General features: G+C 49.4%; 1 protein-coding gene across 1 annotated transcript in view; it reads left to right on the plus strand.

Moving 5' to 3' along the window:
• Positions 1-25,531, plus strand: part of LRFN2 (leucine rich repeat and fibronectin type III domain containing 2) — a 176,362-nt gene that overhangs the window by 114,355 nt on the left and 36,476 nt on the right. The window contains exon 2 of the mRNA XM_072833132.1: positions 22,932-24,356. Within this exon, the coding sequence (XP_072689233.1) occupies positions 22,957-24,356 (1,400 nt within the window). The 5' untranslated portion in view covers positions 22,932-22,956. The remainder of the gene's footprint in view (positions 1-22,931; positions 24,357-25,531) is intronic.

Below are 25,531 nucleotides of genomic sequence, written 5' to 3' on the forward strand. Positions count from 1 at the left end.
GTTTTTTTTTTATTTTTATTTTTTTATTTTTTTTATTGGTGTTCAATTTACTAACATACAGAATAACACTCAGCTCTCCATTCTAAAGCACATTTTATAACCCACAGGATTTCTCTCTTCTTTGCTCACAGGAGGTCCTTAGGATGGCATTAGGTGTGAGTCTCACCAACCAATCAGAGAGGAGGATGCAAATTAGGGTTTGGAAATGACGGCCTCCTCCTTCTGTCACCTGGGAAAAAAAGAGTGTACTGCCTGGAAGGAGCACTGGGTCTGTGGCCAGACCCCTGGTGACTGATTTTTTGCTACATTGACCAGATGTTTGACTTAATTGACAGAATTGTTTCACTGTCTCAGCTGAGTAACTCAAACCTCATGCCTGCTGTTGGCAGGAACCTCAGCAAAGGAGCCCCTGTGATGAAAGAAGTCCACACAGGAGCCTCCACAGGGGCATCTGACCTGGCCTCTGATCCCATCTGCAACCCCCTTCTCTTGCACCCAACTTGGACGCTTCCCTTATGCCCAGCTTCATGGGCCCCTGCTTGTCCCTCTCATGAGTGAAGACAGCATTGTGCCCGGATTATAACTGCAGCTTCCAATGTTGGAATCTCTGCTCTAACAGTTAGCTGGGTGACCGTGAGCAAGTTACTTAACCTCTCTGTGCTGCAGTTTCTCATCATCGAAGTGGAGATGACAATTGTACATGACTTGCTGGGTTGATATAAGAAGCAAATGAGGGATCCCTGGGTGGCTCAGTTGGTTAAGTGTCTGCCTTTGGCTCAGGTCATGATCCTGGGGTCCTGGGATCAAGCCCCATGTTGGGTTCCTTGCTCAGTGGGGAGTCTGCTTCTCCCCCTGCCCTTTCCCCTGCTTGTGCTCCCTCTCTTTCAAATAAATATAAATAAATAATAATAATAAAGGAGCAAGTGAGATCACATATGTGAGTCCCCTTGCAGAGTGCCTGAGACAAACGTTAGATGATCTCATTCAAAGCCACCCCAGCAAGCTTTGTTCTGTATCTTCACCAGCCCATCTCTATGTTACGAAGCACTAAGTGTCCCTGGAGAAGCCCAGATAAAAGTACTTAGGGAATTTGGAAAAGGGAGTAATTGATCTGGTCAAGCAGGACATGCAGGTTTTCTGAGGGGAAGAGGTGGGCATTTGTTTTGGGCCCCGGAAAAACTGATCAGATGGGACCTGCAGAGATGAGGTGGAGGCCATTGGGAATCAGGAAAAGGTGGGGTGTGCATGAAGAAAAGTTTGCTGCAAAGGGCATAGGTTTGTATCTGTACCTGAAATATCTCTATTTACATGAAAAGGCCATGCTTACAATTTAACTGCAACCTACAAAGGACTTCTACATCACACACAGCCTCCCAGAGTCTCTTACGCTATCTCATCTCACCCTAGGCAGGAAGACTAGGGAAGCCTGTTACCCTCTACAATGGCAGCTCCTCTGGTCCAAGACTTTATTTCTGTGACAGCCCCATCAGAGACTTCATCCACTTTGTTGATAATGTGGTAGCCAAGGTGGAGAGATAATTTCCTTGGATTGCTGAGGAAAATGAGGATAGTTAGGTGGTAGGGCCCACAGATTGCTAGATCTTTCAGGACCCCCCTGACCTGCCTGCCTATACTCCTTTCAGCCAGGCTCACAAGCAAGAAAGGTTGGTTTTGCTGTTGTTAGTCCCTTGAGTTCTTGGACATCATGTGTGAAATAAACTAAAAACATTGGCAGCAGCATCATTTTATCCAGTGTATTCATTAGGATAAAGGTGAAGTTGCTGTAACAAAGAGTCCCAAAAGAGAGTGGTTTAAATAAGCTGAAAATGTATCTTACTTTCAAATAGTGCTAGCTGGTTCAGGCTAATGGGGCAGTCGTGATTGACAAAGTCATTCAGACTCAGCTTCCTTCTGTCTTGTGGCTCATTCTCCCCTTGGCATGGTACTCCTCTGTGTGGCTACAGCTTTGTGGCTGGCACATTTGCTTTCCATATGTGAGGGTGTAAAGAGGAGCATGATTGCTATTTCTTTAAACCCAGAGGTAAAAGAGTGACACTCATGATTTCTGTATACTCCCCTTTGGAGAACACAAGGTCACGTTGACATACCTAATCTTATGAAGCGCTGGAACACATAGTCTCTGGCCAGTGCTTTGTGCCCAGTAAAGCCTTGTGGGAAGGATGGGGTCTAAGGAAGCAGGGTGCTTAGTGTTTCTGTTCTGACTGTTGGGGGAGTAGAAAAAGTTGGGAATTATTTCATGTTGCTCTGGACCATCACCTACCAATGGAGCCAGGACTTATGACCCAATATGTAGATTGCAGTGGACATTTCTGGGCTGAGCACTAAAGAGAACATGTGTTTCTGAGCTCTTTGGACTTTTACTGTTCCTCAATAGCATGTGGTTTCATGAGAATGTTCACTGCCCAGCCTTCCTTGCCCCTCATGCTCAAGGGCCATCCTTTCTTGCATGGAGAAAGAGCATCAAGTAGCAACAGAAGCTCCATGCTGGTGACGTACCTGCTCATTCTCTGATCTAAGCTGACACATGCTCATGTGTGTAAAGCAGTTGTCTGTTGTTTCATCCATTCCTCACATGTACCCTAAGAGGAAGACTGGACAGCTTTCCTCCACATGTTAAAGAAGACAAGACAGGCTCAAAGAAGTTCAGGGATTTGTTAGTTAGAACAAGCTAGTTACACTTTAGTAACAAGCAGCCCCAATCTCAGTATCTCAACACAATGAAGGTTTACTTCTTGTCCTTAAAAAATCCACAGAGGGGTAAGTGACCCTTCAGGGCAACCATCCTCCATGTAGTCTGCAAAGAACCAGGCCTATAATGGCTCTGTCTTGTTGTAGCTTCACTACCTGAAATATACAGCCTCCTTGGGACTTATGGTCAGGCAAGAGAGAGACTGGATAATCATGTCTGACAGTGACACACATTGTCTGCTCATATTCCAGAGTTTACTTCTTAGGGAGTGATATTATAATCTTGACTAGTGATACCATCGGCTAGTATGGTTTTGATAGTGGATATGGTTAATTCTGGATCATTGTTAGCTTGGGATGTCAACAGGATCATGGGAGCAGATCAATGGCATGGTTGACCCCGGAGGTGGTTTGCCTTGGACCTCTGATGTTGACCAGCTGTGACTCTGGCCTTGAGAGCAGCTGCCACCATAAATGTTAAGCAAGCTGGCCTAGAGATACTCTGACATGTACTGCCACATTACATGGCAATTCTGGTCTGCACCCTACCTTCTGTTCCCAGAGGACTTTCACTGGAGAAGACACCTTGGAAGTCCTCCTGGAGTTCCTCCTAATATTTCTTGTCTTTTTTCCTATGCCCCTGTTTCTCCTTTATAGAAGGGAAAACAGTGGCAATGTGGTGTGTCTATAATATTGTTTTCACTAGGAGTGGTATGCTTGGAAGGGACAAAACGAAGGAGTGATTGTTTCCGGAAGGTTGTCCATGCAGCCTGTGGAATTACTCATTTTAATATGGAAAGGAGAAGTGATATGTCTCATCATCATTGTCTGCAGTCAGAGTGTCCAGTCCCAAGGGCACATCCCAACAAAGACTTCTTCTTGTGATTTGGGGTCTCTTACAAGGGGCTTCTTACCACCATTGGTCACGCAAGAGCTAATTGTGAAACTAGGGAACGGAAGAGAGCCTATATGCTTTGAATGAGGTGAAGCTCACACAAGTATGCTGCTTGGTACTCTGGCTCGTTCTCGTAATTGTCAGGAAACCAGGATCAACATAGCACCACTGAATTCTGGTAATGAAATGTCTGCTCTCCCCAACACAGGCCTCGTGGCCAGTCTGGAGAGATACTGATTAAGTGAAAAGGCTGATAATTCATTCACTGCAGGGCCAGGCATAAGCAGGAGATGCTTCTTCCCTGAGGAAGAGTGTGCCTTGCTCTTTTCCCCCAGTTCACTGCCTCCTGCTGATCCCCCCACCCTGAGCTGGGGCTGGTTCAGCCTCTCCAGATAAAGGCAGGTCTCAGGAAATAGAACTTGCACAGGAAGAGTAGATACAGTCAGGCAAGTAATGGTCTGATATCTAGTGAGGCTTTACTTCTCACCAGTAGAACAGGGGTTCCACTTTGGGGGAAAATCGCCTTTACCTTAGAGATCTGATGAAAGCTGAGGACATTCTTTCAAAAAAAAAAAAAAAACCCATGGTCACACAAAATTCAGCACACACTTTCAATAAATTCATAGGCCCCAGAAATTCTGCTTATGCTAGATTATGTCCCATATATCTGGCTCCCTTAGGGGCGCTTCCCTTCTATTTGGGAGGAGCAATGATAGGAAAGCTAAGAGTAATGTGAGTGGACATGCCTCAATGCTATCTTTTAGATGAATAGCATCTTCAACTCACTTCTGTGCACATCTAAATGTTGGACATCTTTCAGGCCTCATGGCAAAGCCTCTGAAATTCATCCCTGGTCCTCCTTCCCCCTCCATTATCTGGGAACCCAAAGAACACTGCACCCCTAGTGATGATGGGCATTTTCTTCTTATGTTAGATGTTTATCCACCTTCTGTGCACTCTAAAGACCATTCCCAGGAGGTGAGGACCAGCCATATTTGTTTCATTGCTGGCTGTCCCATAGCACCTATTACGGTCTTTTATACATAGTGAGTGCTCAGTAAATGCTCCCTGGATGAATGGATGGATGACGAATGAGTGTCCTCACCTGGGACTGCCTAGTCTGCCCAGTGGGATGCAGTTGGACATTGACAAGCACCACCCACTTGGCCTTCCTTGCAGCCCTCGGCACAGTTGAATCTCCCAAGCACACCTATTCAGGGACACAAACAAGTCTGTCCCTATGAGAAAATGCTCCTCCCTCCCTTGCAATATGCTCAGGGGCCTTTGACATTTAACTCCAGCACAATTTGTTTGTTTTCGCCCGAGTTGAAAATACCAACAAATGTCACCCGCCTTCGCTCCTCTCTCCTGACGTGTGACTTTGATGGGCCAGGAGCTTGCAACACTAATGAGCATCTCGAGTCTCCATGAACTAGCAGGGAGATGCATAGCTCTAGGTAGGGAAGAGGTGGGTGTGGCGATGGCTCCGGCAGGAGAAGGGCAAGCACAGAGCTAGCGACGGAGGCCAGCATGCCTGCAGAAGTGGGTGGTGGAGCAAGGAGGTGGGAGAAGACAGCTTTTCTATCAGCACCTTCAAAGGGAAAGATGGCTTGGTAGTCTACTGCCTCTCACCATCCTAAAAGACTTCTCCGCATGGCCCAGAGATTGTCTGATTGTTCTCTGCATCCAGGCCAGCTTGGCTTCTGCCTACCACCTACCTTTCTCAGGATGGAGCTGCGATGCTACCTTATTATACTTTTTGGAAATCATACCAGTTAGAAATAGATTTCATCGTGAGTGATAAAACAAAACAGAACAAATAAAAGTGGCCTAAATGAGAACGACTTGTATTTCTCTCTCATGTAAAGGTGCGGAGTAAGTTCTGTATTTGAGTGAATAGCATTGTACCAGGGTTGATTTCCTATTTTGACCATATACTATGGGTAGGCAAGATGGGGAAAGTGTGGTGAACAGTATATGGGAACTCTTATAATTAAAAAAATTATAATTAAAACAAAATTATAATTAAAAAACAAAACGCTGCAGGGAGTCCAGGGCTATGTGGTGGTGCCATTGTACCCAGGTTCCTTCCATTTTGTTGTTTTGTATCCTCAACTCATGGCTACCAACTGGTGAACCAAGATAGCTGTTCAAGCTCTATCTGTGCATCTACATTCCAGTCCTTAGGAAACAGAGAAGGACAAAGAAGCGGGTGCCTTTTTTTTTTAAGGACTTCACTAGGATACCACGGACAACTGGCTTACTTACAGCCCATTGGCTAGAACTTGTCACACGATCACACCTAGGTACGAAGGAGACTGGGAAATGTAATCTCTATTCTGCATGGTTTTTAGGGCAAATAACACCTGAGGATTCTTACTGGGAAAGGAGAGAATGGATGCTAGGGGGTAACTGGGAGTCTCTGTACTTAGAGGAAGAGCACAGCACTGGATGTCAAGGAAGACCTGGTTGATTTGATTGCCTTCCCGACTATCCAATGTGCGTTCCCCATTACCTCTCCCAATTACACCAAGAAGTTGCCCTCATTTCATCTCTTTAGCAAAATAGATTCAGTTCCCCTTCCTTGGTCTACTGAGCTGCCACCCTATCTCCTCAGCAATTCTTGGGAACTTAAGTCAGAGGCATTCATCTTCCCTGGCTCTGCTGTCTGTCGAACAGCAGGAGGCACTTAGGTAATGTGAATTAGGAGAAATGATTAGACTCTCCCAGCCTCACAGTATCTCCAAATACTGCCCCCATGAGTCAGAGGATGGTGCCTAAAATTTCATTAGGGATTCTGTTCCTTGGTTAAGACAGTACAGAGTTTTTGTTTCATATAATCAGACATTAATATTTTAACCATTGACTTATTTGCTCTTTTGGAATATTGCAGCAAGATAAAGATCCCAAAAGGTTAGAACCAGAAGAGAATTCAGAGATCTTATTGCCTCCAAACACCCTTCCCATTGTATATTTGAGGGAGTTGAAGGTAGGAGGAGAGTGTGGACAGCTGTAGTCACACCCTGTCAGAGGCAGCTCCCTTTTGGCTTCAAATTCCTTCTGTTCTCTGATTATCAGAATAATATTTTTTTCACCCTACTCAATGCTTGGTGAGGTAGGGTCTGGAGGGGAGCACTTGCTTGCTGAGTTCACTGAAGTCCAGGGGTTGCTGGAGAAACACGAACCCCACTGCCTCAACCAATCCCTGATCCTGTTTCTCCATTTGATAGCAGAAAAGTATAAGCCCCTACCCCAAATCATCAAGCCCCCTGAATCCTGAGGCCCTGTGATACTGTGAATGAGAGGAGGATTCTCATTCACTCCCTTCTGCAGTGGGACCCATGTGAAGGTTGCTGCTCCAGGGCATGCAGCCCCCTGATCTCTCATCGGCTTGTGCTGTAATACTGGGAGCACCCTGACCTTTGAAATGTCAGTGTGAGGCCCCCTGCCCCGAACCTCTGGGGTGATCTCCCCATTCCCTCTCCATTAAATGCCTGATAAGAAAGTGCTCTGACTATTGTTTGGCTAGAGCCTTCTGCAGATTTTGTTGGTTGACTCTCCTGGAGGACATAGGTGGTAAGTTCTAGGGTCCCGAGACTGATGATGCCCGCAAAGCTCCCTGAGAGCCCAGACGGACCACTGAGCACTTCTCTGAGCTTCACTTTTCTTACCCGTAAAATAGGGATATTTACCATACTCCCTGCATGCCATAGGGGGGAAAGTGAGAGGTTAAAGCATAAGGTGGTTAGCAGGTAGTGAAGAGCTGATAAATGTTCACCACTAGGTTATGGTGATTCCATCCATATTTGGAGACAGAGTTATTGAAGCCAAACGGGGTGGTTAGCCAGATGAGAAGTCCGCAGAAGAGTAGAGGTTTGGGGGCCAGCTTTTAAAATGTTCCTTAGGGGCAGCTGGGTGGCTCAGTCGGTTGAGCATCCTACTCTTAGATTTCTGCTCAGGATGTGATCTTGGGGTCCTGGGATAGACCCCGAGTTGGGCTGCACACTCAGCGCCGAGTCTGCTTAAGAATCTCTCTCTGTCTCCCTGCTCCTCCTCCTACTTGTATGTTCTCGCTCATAAAGAAATAAATAGATAAATAAATAAATAAATAAATAAACATTCTTTCAAAAATAAAATAAAATAAAATTCTCTAATCCCTGGTCCCCAGTTAGTGCAGGCAGAGCACATCACCAGATAGTGACAGTGTGCATGTCTGTGGTGACGCAAAAGGTAGTCAAGTCTGGGGGAAGAAGAGAGACTTGGGTGAGGCTTACTCCTGTGTCTCACTCCACATCCTAACTCATAGCAACTTTATTTTTTTTTAATTTTATAAAGAGATTATTTATTTATTTATTTATTTATTTATTTATTTATTTATTTATTTGGAGACTGAGCATAGGCATGTGAGGAGAGGGGCAGAATCTTCAAGCAGACTCCTCACTGAGCCTGAGCCTGAAGAGGGGCTGGATCTCAGGACCCTGAGATCATGACCTGAGTTGAAACCAAGAGTTGGGCACTCAACGAACTGAACCACCCAGGTCCCCCAACATTACAGCAACTTAAAAGCTAATTAATGCCCATATGTACAAAGGGGAAACTGAGGCACAGGGTGGGAACGTGCTTAGCCTGAGGTTAATGAGAAGTTCAATGAGGGTGTTTACCTCTTACAAGGAGAAAGTATAAACAGTGTTCCCAAAGAACTACTTTCATGGTGAAGAAATAGAAGACTATTTCCAGGGAGCCCCAGTCTGAGGGGAGACACAGCCCTGCCCTCAGGGAGCCCCAGTCTGAGGGGAGACACAGCCCTGCCCTCAGGGAGCCCCAGTCTGAGGGGAGACACAGCCCTGCCCTCAGGGAATCCCAGTCTGAGGGGGACACAGCCCTGCCCTCAGGGAGCCCCAGTCTGAGCGGAGACACAGCCCTGCCCTCAGGGAGCCCCAGTCTGAGGGGGACACAGCCCTGCCCTCAGGGAATCCCAGTCTGAGGGGAGACACAGCCCTGCCCCCAGGGAGCCCCAGTCTGAGGGGAGACACAGCCCTGTCCTCAGGGAGCCCCAGTCTGAGGGGGACACAGCCCTGCCCTCAGGGAGCCCCAGTGTGAGGGGAGACACAGTCCTGCCCTCAGGGAGCCCCAGTCTGAGGGAGACACAGCCCTGCCCCCAGGGAGCCCCAGTCTGAGGGGGACACAGCCCTGCCCTCAGGGAGCCCCAGTCTGAGGGGGACACAGCCCTGCCCTCAGGGAGCCCCAGTCTGAGGGGAGACACAGCCCTGTACTCAGGGAGCCCCAGTCTGAGGGAGACACAGCCCTGCCCCCAGGGAGCCCCAGTGTGAGGGGAGACACAGCCCTGTCCTCAGGGAGCCCCAGTGTGAGGGGAGACACAGTCCTGCCCTCAGGGAGCCCCAGTCTGAGGGGGACACAGCCCTGCCCTCAGGGAGCCCCAGTGTGAGGGAGACACAGCCCTGCCTCAGGGAGCCCCAGTCTGAGGGGGACACAGCCCTGCCCTCAGGGAGCCCCAGTGTGAGGGGGACACAGCCCTGCCCTCAGGGAGCCCCAGTCTGAGGGGAGACACAGCCCTGTCCTCAGGGAGCCCCAGTCTGAGGGAGACACAGCCCTGCCCCCAGGGAGCCCCAGTCTGAGGGGAGACACAGCCCTGCCCTCAGGGAGCCCCAGTCTGAGGGGAGACACAGTCCTGCCCTCAGGGAGCCCCAGTCTGAGGGAGACACAGCCCTGCCCCCAGGGAGCCCCAGTCTGAGGGGAGACACAGCCCTGCCCTCGGGGAGCCCCAGTCTGAGGGGAGACACAGCCCTGCCCTCAGGGAGCCCCAGTCTGAGGGGAGACACAGCCCTGCTGCCCTCAGGGAGCCCCAGTCTGAGGGAAGACACAGCCCTGTCCTCAGGGAGCCCCAGTGTGAGGGGGACACAGCCCTGCCCCCAGGGAGCCCCAGTGTGAGGGGAGACACAGCCCTGCCCTCAGGGAGCCCCAGTGTGAGGGGAGACACAGTCCTGCCCTCAGGGAGCCCCAGTCTGAGGGAGACACAGCCCTGCCTCAGGGACCCCCAGTCTGAGCCGGGGGTGGGGGGTGGGAGACAGCTCTACTTATTTGTGAGTTTGAGTTTGAAGAGGGAGGCAGGTGATTTTGCTTTTGTCATCTGTCATCTGTCCCCCGCACTTCTCCCTCCTCCCTCAGTGCTGGTCTCTCGGTCTGGCCTGTAATAGATTGCAGTCTCCTAGAGAACAGTGAGGAACTATTTATTCAGACTCTGTATGGAGCCCAGTGCAGCAGGTGCTCCATAAATATTTATAGCTGCTAAGGATTTAGCACAATAAATACACATAACCTAAGTGACAGAAGTGTAGGGAGCATGGGACAAGCAGCTGTGTGCGTGGCCATTGGTGGTTAGGAACGGGGTAGAGGAGGAGTTAATAATAAACCGGAAGTGATCAAAGAGGAGTGGAAGGCCCTTCTCTTTTGAGGTCCGCAGGGTGAGTGAGCAGAGAGTACCCCCAGTACCCTGAGCAGGGCTTCATTAGGACTTTCAAGGGTCTTAGAGAATTTTGCCTTTGAAGGCTCCCTCACTAAAGAAAAAAAGTCTGCCTCTTTGCTGGACCTGGAGGCATCCTATAAAACCCCAAACTACCCGGAGCCTAGCCCTGGAATGGGAGCAGCCAGGTTGGAGGAAGATTCAAGTGTTGCTTCCTGACCCCAGCTTTACTTGCATTAACCTCTACCCATGTGACCTACAACAAGAGAATTTCTTCAGCTAGTGGCAGAGATCCCCGGGGGGGCAGGGGTGGGGGCGGTTGCTGAACTCTGGAATATGTTTTACATTTTGGCTTTTTATTTCAGTGGCAATCTCAGATCTGTTCTTTACCAAAGATTCTTTTGAGAACAGTCCATTGTGACTTCAAGACAGTCATAGAATAAGAATTATAATGGGTGACCCTGTTTTGCGATTTCACTATTGTACTTAGCACTGCTTAAGTGTTTTGCGCGGAGTGACCTAGTTAATCTTCACAACGCTATGAATTATCCAGTTTCACAGGCAAGGAACCGAAGGCACCGAGAGGTCAAGCAACTTGCCCGCAATCACACACTAGTAAGAGCCAGGATTCAAGCGAGTGGGGTGGCTGGACTCCAGAGACTGTGTGCTTCCCTCTAGCCACCTTCCCTCTAATCAGGCTTCTTAGGACAGCACTTCTCCTACTGGGACTTCCGAGAGGGTCTTCTTTTGAAAGATTTCTATAATTATTCAACTTTGTTAGACACCCCTCTGACTCCCACAACACCTTGAATCTTTGTCCTTCTAGAACATTCTCATTAAGACCACCTTCCTTAGAGGCTGAGATACTACCACCTATCATTCAAGGCCACAATGAGTGCTACCCCCTTAAAGAAGCTTTCCATCTCTCTAATTAGGAGGAGTGTCCCCTGAAAAATCCCCATAAGCATTTTGCCATACTTCTCCCTACTCTCAGTTTTTCTACCTGTAAAATGGGCAAATGGTATTACACTCTCAAATGGTATAGATACCTGTAGAGACAACAGGTAGAGATACACTGTAGACACTGCCCCTCCTCCTTGCTGAGTTGGTTATCCAGGTATTTGTGAGCTCCTCCTGAAGAGAAGGGGAGATGCCCTGTCCAGTCCTATCCGCCCCGTGTCCTGCATGCCCATGGGCAGTGGGTCTCAATGGAGGCGTGACTGAGTCCCTGCTGCTAAGTCCAGCAGGTCTGTGGGTGTGGGGGGTTGGGGAGGGGTGGGGTGAAGGGTCGTAGGAGGGAGAAACTGGCTGCAGTGTTCCAGAGATCTCTACTCCAGACAGTGTCCAGGGTGGAGGACAAAGGTGATAAAAGGAGAGGATGGAGAAGACAGCCAGAGGCAGAGGGAAATGGGGACAGGAGGGAAAAGAAGATAAAGGGAAGGACAGATGAGTTTGTTAACTTAAAAAAAAAAAGAGAGAGAGAGAGAGAGAAAACCCTGTGAGGTTTGCAGACTACAAGACCGAGACGATCCTCTCATCCATTCCCCACACTCAAGGGGGCTGGGGTGGGAGTGCCTAGGGTGCTCAGGTGGCCTGAGTCTTCCTTACCCACATCCCCCAAATCTCATTTAATGGACTGGAATGGACCAGATTAGATGAGCCCCACCCCCTCCCCACCACACACGTGCACACAGAACCAAACTGCCCAGATGTAGAAACTGAGGCACAAAGAGGGGAAGTGACTTGCTGAGGTCCGGGGCAGGGCCAGGATGGGGACCCAGAGCACAGAATGCCGGCTGGAGCACCAGCACGCTCTTCCTGCTCCGCTGGTCCGTCGCTGGCGCGAGTTAGGACGCTCACATCCCAACGTGAAGAAAGACAATATTAGGAATGCAGAGAGCAAATCCCAGGGTAATGGAGCCTGGTGTTTGCAATAAAAATTTAAATGTGCCGTCCTGGTGGTGACAGTGACTTTTATCTGATCAGCCTGTCAGCGCTTAAGAAGGCCGGCTCTGTAAATGGCAAAACCAAATTGAATTCATATTTACTGCCCTTGAGTCTGTGGGGTTTATTGCCTCCAATGGATTCCTCTCTTCTCTTTCTCTTCTTCCCGCCTTTCCATCCCTCCTCCCTCTTCCTCCTTGTTTTTCTTGCGCTTCCAAGTGGCCTGATTATCTGCCAACTTGTTGGGAACGTTGACAACAGTGAAGGGCGCTCCTTCTGTGAGCAGATTATTTTCCCTTTGCGCCTCCACGTGACGTCTCCACAGCCCTGCTGCGTGGCCCTGGAGGCTGACCTTGCCCTCTGGCTTCCTGGGTCTGGTTGCAGGCAGGTGCCAGCAGCAGGAGAGAGACAGGCGCTAACTTCCTTGGGGCGGCTCCCTCCCAGACTGCAGTTTGTCAGCACATGGGTCCTCCACTCAGGGCCACCACCTCCTGTGGGCAGCTCTTTTCCTGTGGCTGTAACAGGCCTGGGGCTCCTGAAACCTCTTCTTTGCCCCTTCACTCTTTGGGACAAAAGGGTAAAAGCCTCCCCTCTGTAGCTGGAGCCTGGGAGCTACAGCTCCCCCAACCCCGCCCACACACCTTAACCCGGTGCACACCTCTAACTCTGCACATCCCTAACCCTGCCCACACCCCTAACCCTGCCCACATACCCTACCCCTGTGCACATCCCTAACCCTTCCTATACCCCCAACCCTGCCCATACTCCTAACCCTGCCCACACACCCCTAACCCTGTGCACACCTCTAATCCTGTACACATCCCTAGCCCTGGCTACACCCCCAACCCTGCCATACCTCCAACCCTGCCCATACCCCTAACCCTGCCCACACCCCTAACCCTGTGCATACCCCAACCCTGCCCACACCCCTAACCCTGCCCACATACCCTAACCCTGTGCACATCCCTAACCCTGCCTACACCCCCAACCCTGCCCATACCCCTAACCCTGCCCATACTCCCATACATTGTCCCATCACTAGACTGCCTTCCAGTAGCCATTCCACTCTTTTGTCTATTTCCTCCCAGGACCCTGAGTAATAACATGTCTCTGCCCCTCCGCCCCTAGAGCTGGGAGGACACAGGAGAGCAACATAAGGAAGGAACAGGCAGGAGGACCATGTTCCCTTTGCTTATTACAAAGTGGGAGGAAGCCCTTTTTTTTCTCTTATGACTTTTCTCTTATGCCTTATGTCTGCTAGTGAATTTGTGGGGGTTATAAAACAGCAATGGTAGCCCCAACTGATAAGCCCTCTTGCTTTTGTGGGTCACCTCATAAGTCTAGGTTGGCCATTAGCTGAGGATTCAATTCCCAGGCCAGAGAAAGACCAGGCAGACCTTGAGGGTGCAACATGGGGTTCTTTATACCCACGTTCCTCTTTGCAGCAAGCAGCGCCGGCCCCGCCACCACCAACAGGCTACATGAAACAGGCAAAAAAAAAAAAAAAAACCCAAAAAACAAAAACCAAAAAACTCCCATCAAGAAGCCAATTTGATTGTCTAAATTCTTTCTGTTTTGATAATCAGAGATGTTATTAGGAGCCCAAGATTAAATATGCCATGCTTGATGTCCTAGCAAACACATAATAACAGGGCAGGGTAATAACCACAGGCCTTTGTAATGAGACCTTCTCAGAGTAGCCTGTGAATTTTAATGGTATCCTGTCCTGGGCTGCCCAGCTGAAGCCCCTCTGCCTACCCACGGGGCAGGGCTGCTTTCCGGGAGGCCTGGTCCTCACTAGGACCCCTAGGAGTGGGATGAAGAGACCAGCTGTGAGAGCAGCAGACCACTGGTAATGCTAGCTTCAACTTCCAAAGGCAGAACTGTAGGCAGATGCATGGGATATAGAGATTACACACAGCCCAGCCCTCATGGAGCCCCAGTGTGCGGGGAGACACAGCCCTGTCCCCAGGGAGCCCCAGTCTGAGGGGAGACACAGCCCTGTCCTCAGGGAGCCCCAGTCTGAGGGGAGACACAGCCCTGCCCCCAGGGAGCCCCAGGGAGACCTAGTCCTGTCCTCAGAGAGCCGGAGTCTAAGGAGGGAGGTTTAACTCCTATCTCCAATGACCTTCAAGTCTGATATTCTAGTCAGATATGGACCTTAAATTATGTTCTCCAGCTGGAGTGAACTTTAATGCTATCCAGGCATTGCCCACCTTGTAGCCTGAATGGCTTGAAGAAGAAAAGCCAATTTTAATTTTAGCCTGAGCCAAACATAATGAGGAGAGTAAATCATAGTGTGAACCTTCCCTAGCCAAATGGAAATGAGTTTTGGATTATCTGCCGTTTTGAATTATCCACCCCACTGCTCCTTTCATTAGCCTAGTCCCAGAGAGGACCACACACTGAGGTTGCCCCCCTGAGTGTGGGGCCCAGGGAAAGGTCAAGGTGCTTGGGGGTGGGTGCTGGTGAGTCAGTGAACCCAGAGGTGCTCTGTGATTTAAAACAGGGAAAGATTAAGGGTTAAAATGGCAAGGACTGGGTCCTTGGACATGCATCTGTAGGGTGGGCGGATTTGGGCCAGGGAGAAAGGACTAGGGAGGCCCTGGTGCCTGGAAATGCATCCCTGTGTATCCATACCCTCCACTTTCTCCCTCTGAGGTACAAAAGGAGTAGTCCACCCAGCTTCCCAGAGTACAATCCTTGCTTGAGGCTTCAGGTGATAGATTCCAAAAAGTGCTCGAAAAAGGGGCAGGGGGTATTTTAGAGAAGGAATCTTGAAAGTCATGACTGAATCAAAGCAACAGTCTCTCTGTGTGAAACCAGAGCTCCCACACACTCACCTGAGGGCTGGAATAGAGGCTGACAGGCAGGGACAGGGAGGAAGGTCGAGGCCTACACTGATGTTGAGAGCCGCCAGCCCTGTGGGCTGTCTGTGTCCCCTAAGCAGGGACAGATCACAGGCAACCATGGAGATTAATGCATCTGTAGTTGACAACACGGCAGCAAAACAGCATTTGTTTCCATCAAAGCCGAACAAACAAGCTGGCTCCCTCTCTCCTCCTCACACACCAAGGGCTCACGGGCAGTCTCATTCACATCCAGGTCCTCATTCGTAAAACTGGGCCCTCCTTCACCCACACAGCCAGCCCTCCATTCAGGCAAACACACCCTGTTCACTCACTCTACTCACTTACCTCCATTCATGCAACACTCCCTCACTCACACATGAGGCGCCTCCAGGCGTGTGATCAGTGAGACGTGCCCGCTCCCTCACACACACACACACACCTCTCCATTCACTTTCCAACCCTGACATTGATGCTCCACTGTGTCTGCACATGGGCCTCCCTTGGTCACACTCACTCACACGTTGACTCACAGCTATCTTCCGACAAAAGGCGCAGTGCTCCATGGCCCTGGTCGTGAATACATTGGGTGGAAAACAATTGCCATTCAACTCTTACTACCAATCCTTTGTGTGGGAACTCAGGTCTCCTTCCTTCCCAGAGTTGCTAGTTTTTTTGTTTTTTGTTTTTGTTGTTGACAAGAACGTGTGTGATTTTCGTATCATTTTTTATTTCCATGTATGCGATATTTCCACAGTGACCTAAACTCAGTTGGTACCTTACGTAGTGAGAGTTATAATTAAGAAGTTTGCCTTGAGCTGGATTTCCCAGAAGTGGACTTGAGACAAGGATTTGAATGTAAGTGGTTTATCTGGCTGGTGATTGCAGAACATGTGGGAAGAGGTGTGGAGGGTGGGGAGGGGAAGACAGCTAACACAGTTTGTGAGGAGCAGGTGACTGCAAAGGACAACTGGGCTCACTGTCACCGGGGACCTCTAGAAGACTGAAGAACAAAGAACATGTCTCAGTCATCACTCCAGTGGAGGAGGAGGGAGCTGAGGTAGTTATCCTCCACCCCTCTCATGGGGAAACATTGGTTAGAGCCTGCTCTCTGGTGCATTCTCCAGCGTGCCTGGCCTGCCCCAGACAAGGCAAGCATGCTCCTACAAGAAGTCAGAGTGTGCAGGGTGGCAAAGGTGCCAACGTGTCCATCTGATCATGCCAGAGCACTCATTTTCAGCTAGTCATTCATTCATTCTCTTATCAAACATGTCCCCCGATGCCTACTCTGTGCCAGGTACTGAGCTTGCTACTGGGGATTCAGAGCTGAACAAAATACAGTCCCTGCCAAGAAGGGGTTCCCAGGTGAATGGGGTAGGAGACAGGGAAACACATAATTACATTGCAACACAATAAAAGCTATCATGGATGCGTTAACACGGAGGCATAATGCTGTCATTGAGAACAGAGAGGAAGCAGCTCTGAGCTTAATAACTTACTTATGATAACAACTGCTTATCTTGCACAATAGAAGTTTAAACAGAGCGTAAATGGGCTCATTCTGCCCTTTTGATGTCTTCAACATTATTTCCCCTTTTTGTTCCTGTTGCCCATGCTGTCTCAGGCTACTTTTTAAAATTAGTTTATGCAGAAGTTTGGGGATTTTTGGATGTGGTCTCTGCCTCCCTAGTTTTGTTTAGGGACAGCACAGGGAATGTTTTTGCCCATCCTGTGTGAGTATCTTACTATGCCAAGAAAATGGGACCTTTCAGAAGGGAAGGGGCTCCCTTGGGGATTTGGCTTTCTCTCTCTCTCTCTCTCTCTCTCTCTCTCTGTTTCTTTCTTTCTTTCTAGCCTCTGTCTCTCTGTCCCTCCCCTACCCCTTCAACCTAGAAGCTGTGACTCCAGCATCAACATAGGAGAAAAATAAAAAAAAACAACATAGGAGCTGAGCTGCCTGAGGTCCAAGGTTGTGCCTCTCCCATCAGACTGGGAACTCTAAGGTCTTGGGCTATTTCTCTTTCCAGCACATACTCCTTCAGCTTGCTTCTTTCCGTCTTTCTCAGGATTCTAGAAGGATCTCTACACAGGGCAGCATCTGAGAGGGGGTTTGGGAAATCAGCTCTCTAATGCTAACTTGTTTTTCTTATCCTTAGAAGGAGCCCCAGTCTGTTATTTCTGGAGGATCTGGGAGATGGAGGTGCTGGACACGGGGCTGAGAGGGCCGGAAGCCTCTTGCTGGAGCCAAATGTGGGATTGGGGGCAGGGCCACCACCTGCCAACTTCTAGGCCAAAAAAAAGCAGCCACATCAGCTCTTGTCTGGAAGTCAAGTTTCCTTTCCCTATCCCCTTGCTCCAGAGCCGGTCCCTCCAGGGCTCGCCTTGAGTGGAATGATTTATGGGGAGCAATAAGTGCTCTGGGAGGGCAAGTCTGGAAAGAAGGTGCAGGCAGCTGCCTCTCCTGACAGATCTGAACCCCTCCCACTTTTATTAATTCACACTTTCCTGGCTGGGAGCACCCTGGAGGGGCCATTTCTTTTTACCTGAAGCAGAGACAGGCATCTTACTTGATTTACAGGCTCCAGGGGCGGGTGGCTCCTTGGCTGGTTGCTAAGGTATCTTTTAAATGGAAATCAGGGTGGAGAGATATCACATATATCGTGCCAGCCATCTGCTAAATGTTGCCTCTTCTGTCTGGAACAGCTCGAGGTGGTTCTGACAGAGAGGCAAGGCCCAGGGGCTGGAGGGAGTGGGGAGGAAAGTCTGTGGTCTCACCATCCAGTGAAGGAACAGGAACTTGCATTTTCTGCCGCCATGTCCATTAGTTTTCTGCTTTCTCTCCTCATCTTTCTTTCTCCCTTTTGTTTTAAATATAAAATCCCATCTGGAGACTCTGATTACAAACCATCAGCCTAGTTCTACACGCTATATTTATTGCCAGTATATTTAAGTGTGTGCATGCATGCGTGTGTGTGCATGCACGCTTGTGTGTGTTTGTGTGTGTGAGACTCACCACCACGAATCTTGACAGGTGGGTCTTTCCCAGCTGGTTAGGCTCCTGCTCCTGAGAACCCCATACCTAAGCAGGAAACACAAGTGCCCAAATTTAGTCAAACAGCTGGGCCATCACAGGTTACTAAGAATCCCATGGTTGTAGCAGCCAGTTTCTCCTTGTACACCAGGCACATGGAAGCCTCTGGAGGGGAGGGGAGGCGGGGGCTCTGGGTGGGAGTTAAGGGTGGCTGCTCTACTCCAAGGACAGCCTAGAGCCAGACAGTCATCAGTTATTCTTAGGGTAGCTGGGAGAGTTTGGGCCATGCCAAACCTCTTTGAACCTCATTTCCTAGTGGTTGAAGTGGGGTTAGCAATACTCAAGGCTAAAAGGTATGGGAAGGGGATCCCTGGGTGGCACAGCGGTTTGGCGCTTGCCTTTGGCCCAGGGCATGATCCTGGAGACCCGGGATCGAATCCCACGTCAGGCTCCCGGTGCATGGAGCCTGCTTCTCCCTCTGCCTGTGTCTCTGCCTCTCTCTCTCTCTCTCTCTCTCTCTCTGTTACTATCATAAATAAATAAAAATTTTAAAAAAAATTAAAAAAAAATAAAAAAATAAAAATAAAAGGTATGGGAAGGTAGGTTGTTCACTGTGCAAGGTTGTCCAATGAAGGGGACCTACAAATGCCCTGCAGGGACACCTGTTCCTAATTGCACAAGAGTACCTTATGGACCAGTGGTGGCGTTCACCTGGCAGAGCTGCTGGGAAAACTGCCTGAAACCCAGGAAAGGAAGAAACACTGTTTCTAACTAGAGACGCATGGATTCTTGTGGGCACTGCAGGTCCAGTTTTCTCCTCCTTTCTTGGCTCCTCCGTCTGCCTCTCCAGGCAGGTCCCCACCCCCACCCCTCAGCCCGGGCTCATAGACATTCCTAGCAGACAGGCTCTTGCTCTTCTGCAGATGGATTCCTCTGCATGAAGGCTGATGCTGACATTTGATACCAGCATCCATTTCACAGCCTCGCTTCTGATCCCCCTGCACCTCTCTCAGCTTTGCCCACAAATGATCCCGTAGCCCCTCCTGCCTGCTTTCATCCACTCTTTTGTTCCTGAGACCAGAACTCTACTCCTATCTCCACCTCTCCTTGCTCCCCTCTGCTACCTCCCCCATGCAGACATGCTTAGAGGGACCTAGTTGCTCCTTCCTGCTCAGGAGAGGGAGCCCCCCACTCTGGTTGTGCATATCCACATGCTCCCCTCGCCTCCCTCCTAACCTGGGGTTTAAGCTGCTTTTTGTTTGGCTGTGAGAGTAATATATTAAGTGACAGTTCTCAGAATACAATTTTAATTAAGATTCAATAGTCACTTCTCTGTCAGTAATCTTCCATGCTGATTACTTAAAATATATTTACCCAGCTCTATTATGTCACGGCTTTGAATTCATTAGATGTTTGTTAATCCTTAACAAACTTTTAAAAAATAATTTGCAAGGACAAAACTGTTTGAAACGATGGGCCCTATGCAGGGTATACACCCCAGAATATTCAGGTCCTTCCTGCTTGCAGAAGAGGGCAGGAGGCAGGATTGAGGATGGCTAGCCCCAGAGGATGCTGTAGGATGGCACAGTCTGTCCATATGGCACCATGCAGCCCAGACAGCCAACCTTCCAGGGCATAGGGCAGGATCAGAGAGGGTGGAGGAAGGGACGAAATGAAGAGATCTAGCATGGGCCATCAGCAAGCTTGGCCTTGGACTCATAGGAAACTGACTACCTTACCATTTCCTGTGTGCACCATGATGCGAAAATGCTGGAAGTGCTGCTTAGCCTTAAGTCACTTCAGTGTTAACTGACAAGAGCTTATAAGGAGAATGCCTTTCTCTTAGGGTCATAGGCTTTCAGCACACTACCTCCCTCTCTACCCATGCACACATGCATGCATACAGCTGCCTCCAGCTTAACTAGAGAGGGACATCACTGGGTGTGACTGGCTGTCCCTAAATCCCCAGTGGGTAGAGGGGATACCATTCATCTCTACTTGAGCAGACATTGTAGCCAGAGAAATAGGGACTCCCTGACTCTACCACCATGGTGAGTTTACAGTCTAGGAAGGCAGATAGATAAGTAAGTAAGAAATTATGATTAAAAGTGCAGTGAGCCATCTGTAGGACAAGGATAGAATAAGGGGCACCTAGCAGCAAGGCCAAATTTGGTCGAAGTTGTAGAGGGGCTTCCTAGAGTAGGTGATGTTTAAGCCAAGACCTGGAGGTAGAATAGGAACTTGGCCAGGTGGGAGTGGAGGTAAGGAGAGAGGCCAGGAAGAGCCCAGAGCATGTTGGCAATCCTAGAGGAAGATCAAGCATTGCATTTATAAGCGAGAGACATTGAGCTTAGCTGGGACATGAAGAGCAATGGGGCCAAGAATGGTAAGAGAAAAACTAAGATAGTGGCCAGGAGCAGTCCTTGCAAAAATGTATCCTTGTGCTAAAAAAATAAGAAGAGGGTCGGTGCAGATGGAGAAGATTCCTGTTTATCAGGCTCCAGCTAAGTACAGACCTAAAAGACCCAAGCACATTTGAGCACAGAGAAAGTGGCAGGTGGAAAGCTTCCATATGTAGACATGTCTGGGTTGGATGTCCCTGGTGGGACCTGGGTGAGGGTGGGCCGTGGTAACCCTCAGGTCTGTGAGAGCAAGGACTAACAGGGTGGGTGGTTGCTCATGGGAGCCCAGGGCAGAACTGTATGCAATAATGCACTTGGTAAGGGCTTTTAATCAGGGTGACTATAATGGAGAAGATGAAGAGGGAAAAAAATCCTCCACAACAGAGGTAGGCAAACTTTTTCTGTAAAGGGTGAGACAATAAATATTTCGGGCTTTCCTGGCCACATTATATCTGCTGCAACTACTCACCTTTGCTGATGTAGTGCACACACACACACACACACACACAACATATCTGTAGATGATATGCAAATGAATAAGCATGTACATGTTCTAATAAAACTTTATTTCCAAAAACAGGTGGTGGGCTAGATTTGGCTCTTAGCTATAGTTAGCTAACACCTGCTCCAATGATGCTGCCCAGTATGGTAGCCAATAGCCACATATGACCAGTGAACACTTGAAATGTGCTCTAAGTATTAGATACACACTCAATTTTGAAGACTTAGTACAAATAAAAGAATGTTAAATATCTCATTGATAGTTATATATATTGATAAAGTGCAAAATAATATTTTGGATGTGGTGGTTTAAATAAAATATATTATCAAAATTTATCTCACTTCTTTCTCTTTTTATACAGCCATGAGAAAAATTTTAAGTTACATTAATGGCTAGTAATTATCTTTCTATTGGACAGGGCTGATCAGAAACAACACTCTCTCCAGATGAAATACGGATTAAGTCTCTGACCCTCCCTGAAGGGTCTTGGTGGGAGATTTATCCTGAAAGAGAAACAATAACAGAATTCATACCTTCACAATAAAGTAATATCTGATTGGAATAGTCTTTTAAATTTATCATATATCCTTTTAAATCATCTGGTTATTTTTTTCTGCACCTGTGCTTCTCAAACTGGGAGCTCTAGAGCCCTACTTCCTCGAAATATTAATGGTTGTTGCTTCCAAACAGGAATATCTTTAGCTTAAAAAAGGGGAGGCAATGCAGAATTAAACATTAATCCATTTTCTTCACTGCGGCAGAATTCCTCAACCCTTCTGCACTTGCTAATGCATACAGAGCTTTTGCAAGAGCAAGAAAAAGCAGGCAGCGCATCCCGACTCAGTGGCCTTAGAAGGCCTTTCTTGCAGCACGTTGCTTTGGGTGATGCTACGCAACCGGTGTGCAGAATTTTCAAAGGTCCAACTCCATTGATGTTTTTAGCAGCACATAAATAGAACTACAGTTAGTACAACATGGAATAGTGAGAAAACTAAGATTTGGAGGCACAAAGACCTGAGCCAAAGTCCATTTCTTCTTTCCCTAGATATTCATTCATGCAAAAGCACCAGCTATGCACCAGGCAGTGCCTTAAGCCCTGAGTATAGGGTGGTGGATACAAGTCCTTATGTAAATTTTGGGTCTTTGTTGCTAGTACAGAAGACAAGTAATAAACCAGATAAGAAGGTAAAATAAATATACAGTAAGTTTAGATCATGATTAACTCCAAGGAGAGAACCCAAAGCAGGGAAGTGGGATATGCACAGTTGGAGTGGGGCCTTGGGGTGAAGGTGACTGTTGAGTGAGCATCTGAAGGAGGCAATTCAGGAGTGGACAAATCCTCATCTGTATGTATGGATAAGCCCTTCCTTGAAGGGTATTCCTGAAGCCCAAATGAGATGATGTACGTGAGGGTCTGGGCAGAGGGCTAGTACATAGTAGAGTGCTCAGAAGAAGTTCATGCCTTTTGCCTCCTGTCTCACCCCCTTCTTTACTTCCCTGAACTCCCAAAGGTTCATCCACTATGTAGATTCTCCATGGGGTAACTTAACTTCAACTAGTTCCCCAATAACTCTGGCATCTCCAGGGGCCAGCTCTTTCCTTGTCATGTCCTTGTTCCTAAGGAATGCTGGTCCAATTTGATTTCATGCCAACATGAAACCAATTAAGATAAAACTGCTTCAAAATATATCCATAGCACACTTTTCAAATCTGATGAGTATCACATGAACCACTGATATGGAATCATCCATCCATTCATCCAACACACTTATGGAGCACCTACTGTGTTCCAGGCACTGCTAGATGCGTTGGATGTAACAAAACAAACGAAAGTAACTTCCGTTGTTGCAGCTGGCATTCTAGTGGGGGAGATAGGAAATATTCCATAAACATAATTAATGAGCAAATCAAGTAGTCTATTAGAAGGTGATAAGAGGTAAGACAGAAAAAACAGTAGAACTATGATAGAGGGGTTGATTGGTAGAAGAGATTAGATCTCACATAAGCATAGGCCATTCTCTGCTGCTCCGTAAGGCAGGGGTTAGGGTGATGGATGACGCCCCAGTGGGGCATTATGAAGCTGCCTCTTGATCCTGACCTTGTGTCCCTCCCTTCCAGGCGCCGTGGCCTGAGTGACCAGACCATGGAGACCCTGCTTGGTGGCCTGCTGGCGTTTGGCATGGCGTTTGCCGTGGTCGACGCCTGCCCCAAGTACTGCGTCTGCCAGAACCTGTCTGAGTCACTGGGGACCCTCTGCCCTTCTAAAGGGCTGCTCTTCGTGCCCCCTGACATCGACCGGCGGACAGTGGAGCTGCGTCTAGGGGGCAACTTCATCATCCACATCGGCCGCCAGGACTTCGCCAACATGACGGGGCTGGTGGACCTAACCCTGTCGAGAAACACCATCAGCCACATCCAGCCCTTCTCCTTCCTGGACCTCGAGAGCCTCCGCTCCCTGCACCTCGACAGCAACCGGCTGCCCAGCCTTGGGGAGGACACCCTGAGGGGCCTGGTCAACCTGCAGCACCTCATTGTGAACAACAACCAGCTGGGCGGCATTGCGGACGAGGCCTTCGAGGACTTCCTGCTGACTCTGGAGGACCTGGACCTGTCTTACAACAACCTGCATGGCCTGCCCTGGGGCTCTGTGCGGCGCATGGTCAACCTCCACCAGCTGAGCCTGGACCACAACCTGCTCGACCACATCGCCGAGGGCACCTTTGCCGACCTGCAGAAACTGGCGCGCCTGGACCTCACCTCCAACCGGCTCCAGAAGCTGCCCCCAGACCCCATCTTCGCCCGCTCCCAGGCCTCCGCCCTGACCGCCACGCCCTTTGCTCCAGCCTTGTCCTTTAGCTTTGGAGGGAACCCGCTGCACTGCAACTGTGAGCTGCTCTGGCTGCGGAGGCTCGAGCGGGACGATGACCTGGAGACCTGTGGCTCCCCAGGGGGCCTCAAGGGCCGCTACTTCTGGCACGTCCGCGAGGAGGAGTTCGTGTGCGAGCCGCCTCTCATCACCCAGCACACGCACAAGCTGCTGGTTCTGGAGGGCCAGGCGGCCACGCTCAAGTGCAAGGCCATTGGGGACCCCAGCCCCCTCATCCACTGGGTGGCCCCCGATGACCGCCTGGTGGGGAACTCCTCAAGGACCGCCGTGTATGACAACGGCACCCTGGACATCCTCATCACCACGTCTCAGGACAGCGGTGCCTTCACCTGCATTGCAGCCAACGCCGCCGGGGAGGCCACGGCCATGGTGGAAGTCTCCATCATCCAGCTGCCACACCTCAGCAACAGCACCAGCCGCACCGCTCCCCCCAAGTCCCGCCTCTCTGATATCACCGGCTCCAGCAAAACCAGCCGGGGAGGCGGAGGCAGTGGAGGCGGGGAGCCTCCCAAAAGCCCCCCGGAGCGGGCTGTGCTTGTGTCCGATGTGACTACCACCTCCGCCCTGGTCAAGTGGTCGGTCAGCAAGTCAGCGCCGCGTGTGAAGATGTACCAGCTGCAGTACAACTGCTCCGACGATGAGGTACTGATTTACAGGTGAGCCGGGGGCTGCCACCAAGGCAGGGGAGGTGGCTGGCGGGGAAGGAGGAGGGGAAGGGGAGGGTTTTGAACTGTTCCCTCCCATACCCCTTCTCCCCAGAGGTGCCTGGGAGATTCATGCAGTGAACCATGCCCTCTGTGCAGGTAAGAGAACATAGAAAGCATATTGCCTAAAGTTTAGGAAGAAAGGAACTCCCGTGGACAGCCCCAAGAGATGAATATGTAGCAGGACCAGGCCTCCCAGGGCAAGGCTCTGGCAGGTGGTCATGTGGCTACGAGCCTCTGAACTTTCTGTTTTGAGCCCCAGGTGGAGAACAATGAGCAGACCTCTTGGTGAAAGGATCTGACTCCTCCAAGGAGGGATGAATCTGGCCTTCACCTGGACTTACATGCAGTCATGCTTTAAGGCTTTAAGGTCCGGAAGAGTAGAATTCAGATCAGGGTCCTGCCATTGGTATTCATTTAATTCTCCTGGCCTTCCCATCTGTCCCCATTTGTAAAATGGGAGAGTCTGTACCTGACTTAGGTGGGATGCTTGATTGCAGGTAATTGAATGCAATCCAAACTGGCTGAAGAAAAAAAAAAGGGGGGGGGAGCAAGAGATAGTGTGTTGGCTCGTGTAATGTAAAAGCGAGTCCCCCCACCAACATCCTGTATTCCCCTTTCTTTTGGTTGGGCTCATCTCCACCAAGTCTCTTCCCTCAAAGCAGCCCTAGAGTCCCTTTGACCCTTTCTCAGTTGATCCCACAGAAGCCCTGGATGAACTCTGATTGGCAAAAGCAGATCATGGGAGCTGCCTGGGTATTAGAGGTGGGGTCATTCTGCACCCCATGCAGAAAACCTCTGGGCACCAATCTCCTTTATCTGGAAACAGAGACCTTGATGTTGACCTTGTAAATTTATAAGATGAGGGTCTAGGGGTCATTTCCCGGGCTTGGTAGAGAGGGAAGTTAAAACTAAAAAGCTATATAGAATTGCCTCTGTCATTCAGAGGGAGGAGATCACGGGTGATAGATCCAGGCCAGAGTGTCCAGGATCCAACCACAAATGAGTTCTCATCTTAAGACAGCCTCGGTTTGCAGTAAACGTGAAGCATATGGCCAAGAATCTTACTGCTCAAGGAATGCCTGGATTCTTCTAAAATTCAGGGGTTTTAATGTTTTTATTTTATT

The sequence above is a fragment of the Canis lupus genome, chromosome 7 (assembly GCF_048164855.1).
Source record: "Canis lupus baileyi chromosome 7, mCanLup2.hap1, whole genome shotgun sequence".
Taxonomy (NCBI): Eukaryota; Metazoa; Chordata; class Mammalia; order Carnivora; family Canidae; genus Canis; species Canis lupus.